The sequence below is a fragment of the Salvelinus sp. IW2-2015 genome, linkage group LG34 (assembly GCF_002910315.2).
Source record: "Salvelinus sp. IW2-2015 linkage group LG34, ASM291031v2, whole genome shotgun sequence".
NCBI lineage: Eukaryota > Metazoa > Chordata > Actinopteri > Salmoniformes > Salmonidae > Salvelinus > Salvelinus sp. IW2-2015.
Window position 1 is genome coordinate 2562428 of NC_036873.1, and position 10743 is coordinate 2573170.

Below are 10743 nucleotides of genomic sequence, written 5' to 3' on the forward strand. Positions count from 1 at the left end.
AATGGTCATTGGGGGTAACTGCCCACCCCCCTGTAATTCACATTAAGACCGCAAGATGTCACCAAACATTTTCCCTGGCTGTCACTGTTCTTGCTGAACAAAATATTTAATCAGAACCTTTGGAGATATTTCAACAAAATGATTTTGTGGTAAGTTGATCTAATCTTTTGAAATTTTGAAAACGTTGTAGATATATTCCAATGAAGTTAGATCCATATATTAAAAAAATATATATATATATGTTTTTTAAATATATATATATATTTTAAATATATATATTTTTTTACCCCCAATTTCGTGGTATCCAATTGGTAATTAAAGTCTTGTCTCATCGCTGCAACTCCCGTACGAACTCAGGAGAGGCGAAGGTCAAGAGCCGTGCATCCTCCGAAACACAACCCAACCAAGCCGCACTGCTTCTTGACACAATGCCCACTTAACCCGGAAGACAGCCACACCAATGTGTCGGGGGAAACACCGTACACCTGGCGACCATGTCAGCGTGCACTGCACCCGGCCCACCACAGGAGTCACTAGTGCGCGATGGGACAAGGAGATCCCTGCCGGCCAAAAACCTTCCCTAACCCAGACAACGCTGGGCCAATTGTGCGCCGCCCCATGGGTCTCCCGATAGAGCCTGGACTTGAAATAACAGCCTTAAAATAAATAATCCACTTCATTTTTGAGTAAAGTAGTAATATGTTCGATGAGTGTTTTGGGGGCAACTCGCCCCTCCCCCCAACCTAGGGGGTAACTGGGCCCTGGGGGCTAGTTACCCCTTTATGGTTATGGGTGTGTTTCTACCTGTCATTTAGACAATGACTTAGTTAGTTAGCTCTAGTTTATGCTAACCTGCTAGCTTGCAACTTCACCAGCAGTAAATGCTAGCCAGCTAGCTAGTTAGCATAAGCTGCTAGGAGTACTAGCTAGCAACCTTACTACCAAATCGTCTGAGGTAAAATACATAAAAAAGATAACATAACTACATTTTAGTTGTAAATGTTTCCACTAGTGACTGATATAGCTTTACAGTTAATGCAGCATTATAGCCTTTTATGTCATAAGGCTAAGTTAGATAGCTATCTACATTTTTAAGAGAGAGCTTTTCAATTGGCATCTCTCCCCCTGTTTTCAGTCACAGGTGGGGATTGGATTAGGTGTGAGCAGTGCAGGAGGTGGGCTCATGAGTTGTGCTCTAATTTTACTGGGGATAGCTTTATTTGTGACCTACAGGTACAAATTAAAATCGTGCAATAGCAAAGCATAAGAGTTGCCACATCAATGTTACACTGAGTTAATTAGTTGTTAATAAATGTTATATCCCAATGTTATTTAATGTTATTATTTATATTCCATTCTAATATTATATCCCAAAGATGTTTTTTTTATGAATTAAAAACAACTATTGAAAACCTTTTGCTCCTGAATGTAATTTTAACATATTCTATTATTCAAATCATATTTAGTGCAATTTGTACATAATGGATTGTATGTAAAAGGAACAACAAAGAAACAATAAAGGAAATGTATATGTGCAGGTGAGTTAAAAAGAGGGACTTTACATCAAATCTCCTCATAGTGGGGATATGGGGGGGGGGGGGGGGGGGCAGTTACCCCGGTACTTTTGAAAAATGCCCCTTTTCTAAAAACAAAATTTCATGAACAAGTGTAAACTGTAGCCATGTATTTTCCTTTATAGTTTATTCACCTAAGCATGACCTTCATTGATTTATTTTGATATAAAAAAAACATGTTTTGATGATATGCCAGAAATCACCAAAACGGGTTTGCTCTGACTAATCAATTTAACATGAAATGTGATGTAATGTAGCATGTCTGAGGAAGATGTGCATACATGTTGCTAACGTTAGCTACCTTGCTAACAGCAGATAACTGTAGCCCATTGGCATAGGATGTAGCCAGCTTGCTTTCAATAATGTTTAACTCAAACTGGCTAGCTAACGTTAGGAGCTGTTACAGAAGGCTGAGGCAGTGGCCAGACACCAGTCCCGCTTCACCAGTCCCGCTTCAAAATACTATCTGTCCTGGAATTCACCCAACTACCACTGATAATGTAATCAGTGCCGTGTGTCTTGTATGGACTACTCCTGGGCCCGAGTGAGTAATGCCAACCAGTCTGTGCTATGCTGGCACTCTGATTGGCTATGTTCAACCGTGTATTTACTGTTGGCTTCCATGACTGTATGGTGACAGTCTTTCTCTCCCTCCCTCTGTGATATAGGAGCTGGGTCGGATATAGGAGCCGAAGTCGGGCTCCTTCATGACCAGAATGTGTGAAGAGAAGGGCCTGGAGCTGATCATGCCCATCAGGCTTTGGCAAACAGCTCAAAAGTTGATTACTAACAAGACAGTACATCGCAAGTGTTTAGTAATATCACAGTTTCACATCTGCCTGTAGTTATTGAACTCTGTCTGTTGGACCCATGGGTTGAGGCAAACTCTGTCATATCCAAGATGGAATGTCATGCACTCCACCCCTCCTGCCACCTGACTACACCTGTCTATAACCTGTAATAGATTACATAGATGGAAGGGACTTCATCACCCATTGGAGACTTGAAGACAGAACCTCACCCAGAGAGCTGGGTGGTTTGACAGCCACATCCTTAGATTTGGCCAAAAAGACAAATAGAATGACATTCTAGTAATGGTTAGATAGCTGAAGTTGCACTCTACACACAACTTAGTTAGTTATTCTGCAATTACTGCATCCAAAATACCAGAAGGTTTTCAGTGTAAATGCAGTTACAGTCCAAAATACCACAGTCGACTGCAGTTACTGCACTTTTACTGCAGTTTCAAAACTGCAATCTTTTTTTGTAAGGGATTTGCTAGGTAAGTGTAGGCATATTGTCTTTATAAGTACACCAATATGATATTTACAGCACACAATGTTTTGTCTTTGTAACATGAACACACATCGATTTTTGGGGGGATAATTATACAACGGGTGGTTCTAATCCTGAATGCTGATTGGTTAAAACCGCATTCCAGGCAGTGTCAATTCCACAAGTTACCACCGGCTAAATCTATGACATTAAAATGACTATTTACCCTGTTCCACCTGACTGCGCAATCCACTGTCTCATCAGCCCAGCCAGGCAATTTATAAACTTGATCTCCACTATAAAAAGGCATCTTGACATTATCTCACATTTCTTTTAGACTAACATTTATTTTTCAACAGCGGAGATTTGTATAAACCTTGCTGTCTGTCTCTCCGACATTTGCAACATTGTTTCAATATTCAAATTCGATCTCCAGTTTTCCCATAGTAATGAACGTGTTGGGAGTCGGGACAAGACAGACAGACAGGCAGGCAGATTTTCTCAGCCAGTCTAAATCATGAATCAGCATCATCATGTCCACATGTAGCCTACAACTGTTGTCGGAATATTAGTAGCTCTGGGATTTGTCTCCCGGAAAGATCTAACAGCGGATATAAGTATAGACAAGATGACACAAAACTAGCCAGTTCTAGAATATTGTGTTGTAGGACAGCTAAACTTGCAGTTGATACCATTTCCACAGTAACATGTATTTACATGAAGCGATGAAACTAAGTTGCAAAATACTTTTGTAGCAAGGTGTTGTAGAACGAGTGTCTTATGAAACACATTCCGGACACTAGCTAGGTTCCATCCAATTGGTGACAGATTGGCGACAAATTCCCAAGTAATGAATTTAAAAAATACAAGTTAAATGGGTTTCCATTGCATTTTCAGATACACTGATGGTTCTGTCACAAAATATGTTGCTTTATATAGAGAATGTGCCCACTCAGGTCTTGGCACGTGCGATCTAGCCAACAGCTCGCAGATGAAATACGGGTATAGCCCACATGATGAGATTATTATGGACAAAAGAGCAAGAGTATTTTTACTTGTCAGATGGCGGCCAAGCATCGATCATCATGTCACCAGAATAAGACCCTCAATATTTATCGGAAAGGACCATCTAGCACTTTCACCACCCTGTGAGGTTCATCATAACTTATTTCATCTGTAGCCTAATAAACTGCATTGTTTCCTTAGTCGTAGTGGGAGGATCCAAGTTTACTTCGATATGATGGATATTATATCAATATTTGTGCATGAAGGCGTTTTCACCAAATGTTGTTTTGTCCACATTTGGAACGTTTACCGTCAAATGTGTTGTTTCCATCAGGCCTGTCCTGACATTTCTGATCCGACATGTACTTTACTCATATAAAAATGTTGGATGGAAACTTACTGGCTCTTGCTACGTTGCTACCTTGCCATAACTAATTTGACAGAGAAATATCAGCTAGATAAGACGCCAGCTGCAGCTATCACCAAGCTATGCTAGCTAGCTGATGACAGCTTGGCTAAACACAAGGTCAACGCAGGCTTTAGCCTACACATAAAACTGAATTGACCCTTCGCTAAGCCACGCACCCACCTTGGTTACTTTTGCAACCTCGGACAACATTTTCCCGGGATGCCCAATTCCCCATTCAACCACTGGCGAAATCCCCTCATGGTGATCTCAAACTGTGTTTCTAATACAATGAGATTAAACACAGACTACCCCTGGTTAATCAGGAAACTCTTGGGTATGTTGTGGTGGACTGTCATTACAACCACTTCACGGGAACCTGGTAAAATTCTATTTGTAGTGTAGCTAGGTAGCCACTGACTGGTTCTGAATTCACTGTCAGCATTCAGTCAAAGCTATAACTGCTTTTTGAGCTAACTAGTGCTCGTATACTGATGTCGACAGCAGATGGGATTTGTATTCATAACATTGCTAACTTAGCTAGCTAACATTACCTTTTGAGAAAACAAGTGGTGGTCAATGAGACTGAGAGCTAGCTAACCAGCTAAGCTAGCAAACAATGTAACAAAAGTATAATTTTGGATTCAAAAAATACTCCAACAGGCTCTGCATTTCAGGAATCACAGTAACAAGTACTCCTGGTGCACTGTTAAATGATTTAGCCATGCAAACATAATTTTTTTGCCACAGCCCTTCTTCGATGAGGTTTAATGGCGGTTGGCATTAAATAAATGTTGCATTACCACCACCTACTACACTGGAGTATAACTCCCTTATACATTGCTTAAAAAAAATATAAACTCAGCAAAAAAAAGAAACGTCCTCTCACTGTCAACTTCATTTATTTTCCGCAAACTTAACATCTGTAAATATTTGTATGAACATAAGATTCAACAACTGAGACATAAACTAAACAAGTTCCACAGACATGTGATTAACAGAAATGGAATAATGTGTCCTTGAACAAAGGGAGAATCAAAATCAAAAGTAACAGTCAGTATCTGGTGTGGCCACCAGCTCCATTAAGTACTGCAGTGCATCTCCTCCTCATGGACTGCACCAGATTTGCCAGTTCTTGCTGTGAGATGTTACCCCACTCTTCCACCAAGGCACCTGCAAGTTCCCAGACATTTCTGGGAGGAATGGTCCTAGCTCCCACCCTCCGATCCAACAGGTCCAAGACGTGCTCAATGGGATTGAGATCCAGGCTCTTCGCTGGCCATGGCAGAACACTGACATTCCTGTCTTGTAGGAAATCACGCACAGAACGATTAGTATGGCTGGTGGCATTATCATGCTGGAGGGTCATGTCAGGATGAGCCTGCAGGAAGGGTACCACATTAGGGAGGAGGATGTCTTTCCTGTAACGTACAGCGTTGAGATTGCCTGCAATGACAACAAGCTCAGTCCGATGATGCTGTAACACACCGCCCCAGACCATCCACCTCCAAATCGATCCCGCTCCAGAGTACAGGCCTCGGTGTAACGCTCATTCCTTCGATGATAAATGCGAATCCGACCATCACCCCTGGTGAGACAAAACCGTGACTCGTCAGTGAAGAGCACTTTTTGCCAGTCTTGTCTGGTCCAGCAACGGTGGGTTTGTGCCCATACACAACGTTGTTGCCGGTGATGTCTGGTGAGGACCTGCCTTACAACAGGCCTACAAGCCCTCAGTCCAGCCTCTCTCAGCCTATTGCGGACAGTCTGAGCACTGATGGAGGGATTGTGCGTTCCTGGAGTAACTTGGTGCAGTTGTTGTTGCCATCCTGTACCTGTCCCGCTGGTGTGATTTTCGGATGTACCGATCCTGTGCAGGTGTTGTTACACGTGGTCTGCCACTGCGAGGATGATCAGCTGTCCGGCCTGTCTCCCTGTAGCGCTGTCTTGGGCGTCTCACAGTACGGACATTGCAATTTATTGCCCTGGCCACATCTGCAGTCCTCATGCCTCAATGCAGCATGCCTAAGGCACATTCACGCAGATGAGCAGGGACCCTGGGCATCTTTCTTTTGGTGTTTTTCAGAGTCAGTAGAAAGGCCTCTTTAGAGTCCTAAGTTTTCATAACTGTGACCTTAATTGCCTACCGTCTGTAAGCTGTTAGTGTCTTAACGACCATTCCACAGGTGCATGTTCATTAATTGCATGGGAAACAGTGTTTAAACCCCTTACAATGAAGATCTGTGAGGTTAATTGGATTTTTACGAATTATCTTTGAAAGACAGGGTCCTGAAAAAGGGCCATTTCTTTTTTTTGCTCAGTTTATATAAATCAACAAATACCATACCATCTAACCCTACACTCACTAAAAACCACCACCCTACTCCACTATTTAAAACGATTTAGTGCTACCTCAGGCCAACAGCCTGAAAGGATGGGACACCACCACTTAACACACCCTGTAACTCTTCTGATGTCAAGTCTCGCACACCCAAATATCTCTCTGAATCTGCCACCACCACCTCCATTTTCTGTGATTTACGTTCCATCCCTGCAGTACAGTTGATAACCATTGCTATAAATGCCAAAAATCCAACCTTACTGAAACATATATCACTTGTTGCCCTAGCCCTCTGTACTGGTACAGATCTACTACTCACACCACTCTTCTAAGGATCCTTCCCCCTTGACCCATCTTCCTCTACTTTCTTCACTGCCTCAGCATACGACAACTTCTGCACTACTCTAACCCTGGAAACCTCAACCTGCCTCTCTCGCACGGGACATTTCTGATCCCCAGCTCCATGGGCACCCCTACAATTAACACATACCACTACTTTCCCCAATGCTACACATTCCTTTGTCTCATGCCCTTCTGCACACTTCTCACATCTAGGAACCTCCCTCCTAGACTCTGCTGCCACTGCACTTAAGCTTGACACCTGTAACAACGTAATGTATTTGGCACAAAAGCTTGTACGGGATAACTTATATATCCTAACATCCCTTTGTCGGGCAAAGACTCAACATCAAAACTCAAAAGGACAGCCAGCGACTCTTCTGTTTCACCACTCACCCTCCCTCTTTGTGTCGCACCAAATGACGAGCATTATAAACACCGGGAATCTTCCCCTTCAGTTGGTCAACTTTCACATTTACCCCTACCCCAGTAATCACTCCTCTCAATGACACCCTTCCTTGAGAGCAAAGCAAATCACCTCTCTTGTTCCCATTCATTTAACGTGGAGCGCCTGCTGCCTCTGACCAGCAGAAACCACTTTGCCATAGCCCTCACTGGCTTTCATGCAATTTAAGCGTGAGCTTGTCCGAGGACTTGACAACAGTTGAAATCCATTGGAGCATGGCGATTGGTTACCCAAAATTCTAGGGCGGGGCTAAGCAAAGGGTCAATTAGCTGACCGTCGTGGGAGAAAGGCCTCAACTTCAAAACTTTGTTCTCTTCATAGCAAAATTAGCTTACCTCGCTGTACTCACTACTACCCTTGTTTGTTGTGATTTAATGGCAAAGAAACACCCACATCAAATCCAGTGACGGTCGGTGCCATTTAAGATGAGAGATGATGATTTTTTTTATGAGCATGGCCTTACTTCTATTACAGCATATTGAATGACTGTCATTCATATTTTATTAATCCAGCTCAATGTAACAATCGACAGGTTTAGGATACTACATGATACTCATATTTTCCATATACCCATCATGAGGTTGCTACAAAAGGTCAAGAGAAAAATCTGAGTAATTTAGAAGGTTGACACATTCAACACCGCCTTGCACACTCTTGCCTGCATCTAGCTGATCTAGGGTGTAGTCATTAGTCCTACAGTTGCAAATGAGAGTTTCTATTGGACAAATTAAGGTATGGTTATCCCAGTTTCGTTCCATTTGCTTCAGTTTAATAAATATTTTTCAACAAAATCGGCAGAATGAATACACCCCTGATCCCCGCAAACACAGTTCCCTTTCATAGCAGCTACATACAAAAAGCATGATAATTTGCCCAGTGTATAATTCCTACTCACATCTATGCGCTCGTCCTAGCAACTTTTCCCTTCGCTTGTGGACTTCAGTGCACAATACAACAGCTGTATGTGACCAGACAAAAAACATTCTTCTCCAAATCAAACCTTCATTCCATAACTGCTAACCGATACACACAGCCTACATAGTTGTCACCTAACGTCATAGTCAACATAGCTAGCTACTAGAACTTATGCGTTAATAAACCAGCTACAAATGTTACAGTGTACAGCAAGCAGTTTAGCAGTTACACCGACGGGCCCCGGTGGCAATAAATTAATAAAAACAAAAGCTTAACTTGACTCAGAAGAGTTCCAGTGATAGTAATAGCCAGCTAGCTAACATAGTATCCCTCGCTGTTTGAGCTGGGTGTTTGAGTAGGCTAAACTAGCTAGCTAGCTGCATTCGCTAGCTAAATGCAAATAGAGCAAAAATAAATAACAATTTGGGGATGAGGTAGTTGGGTGGGCTATTTACAGATGGGCTATGTACAGGTGCAGTGATCGGTAAGCTGCTCTGACAGCTGATGCTTAAAGTTAGTGAGGGAGAAATAAGTTCTCCAGCTTCAGTGGATTTTTCAATTCGCTCCCAGTCATTGGCGCAGAGAAAGTGGAAGGAAAGGCCATCCAAAGGAAGTTATTGGCTTTGGGGATGACCAGTGAAATATACCTGCGGAGCGTGTGCTCACGGGTGGGTGTTTTGCTATGGTGACACAGTGAGCTGAGATAAGGCGGGCCTTTAACGAGCAAAAGACTTTTAGAATGACTGGAACGCCAAGTGGGTTTGGGGGACGAATATTAAAGCGAGGGTCAAGCCAACGAGGCAACAGGTCGCAGTGGTGGGTAAGTATCATGGGGCTTTGGTGCAAAACGGATGGTAAGTGTGATAGACTGCATCCAATTTTTGCTGAGTAAGTGTTGGAGGCTTTGTAAATGACATCGCCGAAGTCAGGATTGGTAGGATAGTCAGTTTTACGAGGGTATGTTTGCAGCATGAGTGAAGGATGACTTTGTTGCGAAATAGAAGCCGATTCCTAGATGTTAATTTGGATGTGGAGATGCTTAATGTGAGTCTGGACAGGAGAGTTACAGTCTAACCAGACACCTAGGTATTTGTAGTTGTCCACATATTCTAAGTCAGAACCGTCCAGAGTAGTGATGCTAGTCAGATGGGCGGGTGAGGGCAGCGATCGGTTGAAGAGCATGCATTTAGTTTTACTAGCATTTAAGAGCAGTTGGAGGCCAAGGAAGGAGTGTTGTATGGCATTGAAGCTCGTCTGGAGGTTTGTTAACACAGTGTCCAAAGAAGGGCCAGAAGTATACCGAATGGTGTCGTCTGCGTAGAGGTGGATCAGAGAATCACCAGCAGTAAGAGCGACATCATACAGAGAAAAGAGTCGGCCCAAGAATTGAACCCTGTGGCACCCCCATAATACCATTCAGACAGTAGTTCAGCGGGCTCACCTCAGTGAGACTGTGTGTGGTCCTGTGCTGGTCAGCTAGTTCCTCTGTGGGTTCAAGAGGAGGTGAAGTCTGGTTGTCCTCCATGACCATGTTCCCCTCAGAGTTCCCCAGACCCTCCTCACACCCCTCCTCCTTGACCAGCAGCACCTCTGGAGCCTCCTCCTCCTGGAAGAGACAGATGATACAGATTACTGAGTACTACACTGTAGTTACAGGATTACTTAATTGTTTGTTAAACCCATTATGGTGGACATAAATATGATGTTGTGGGTAAAAATACATACAAAAGTCATCATCAGTCAAACCTGGGGGAGGGGGAGGGTGCTGCAATTGTTTTCGCCAAAGGGGGGGATCCTGGACAAATATCAAATCCTTCCACTAATACAGCACTACTTTTGTGAACAAATATTTGTGTACAGTAGGTGTTTGTTAGTGTGGGGGTATATTTATTTATATTTAAGTGTATATTGGTTATAAAGCGCTGCTGGGTATATGCAGAATAGTGTGAGATCAGATGTGAGGTATATTAAAGAGAGTCACAATGAAAGTCTTAAAATGAAAAGTCAAATTTTGTGTTTATTAAACGTGAACAAGTTTTAAATACACCATATGAAAACCACACATGCACGTCTCAACTAAAAATCTGAATAAACTTGATAACCTGCATACATTTTCTCATTAAAAGTGTCTCTACAGAAAAATCTGTAGTGGTGTCACGCCCTGGCCTTAGTATTATTTGTTTTCTTTATTATTTTAGTTAGGACAGGGTGTGACATGGGGTATGTGTGTGTTTTGGGTGATTATATGGTATAGGGGGTGTTGGTTGTAGTGTATGGGTTTGTGTTGAGTGTATGTGTCTAGGTATGTCTATGGTTGAGTGTAGGTGTTTAGGAAAGTCTATGGTTGCCTGATTTGGTTCTCAATCAGAGACAGCTGGTTATTGTTGTCTCTGATTGGGAGCCATATTTAAGGTAGCCATAG

The 10743-nt window shown here is 42.7% G+C and overlaps 1 protein-coding gene across 1 annotated transcript in view; it reads right to left on the reverse strand.

Moving 5' to 3' along the window:
* Positions 1 to 10743, reverse strand: part of LOC111958311 (uncharacterized) — a 206519-nt gene that overhangs the window by 178402 nt on the left and 17374 nt on the right. The window contains exon 4 of the mRNA XM_070437235.1: positions 9763 to 9927. Within this exon, the coding sequence (XP_070293336.1) occupies positions 9763 to 9927 (165 nt within the window). The remainder of the gene's footprint in view (positions 1 to 9762; positions 9928 to 10743) is intronic.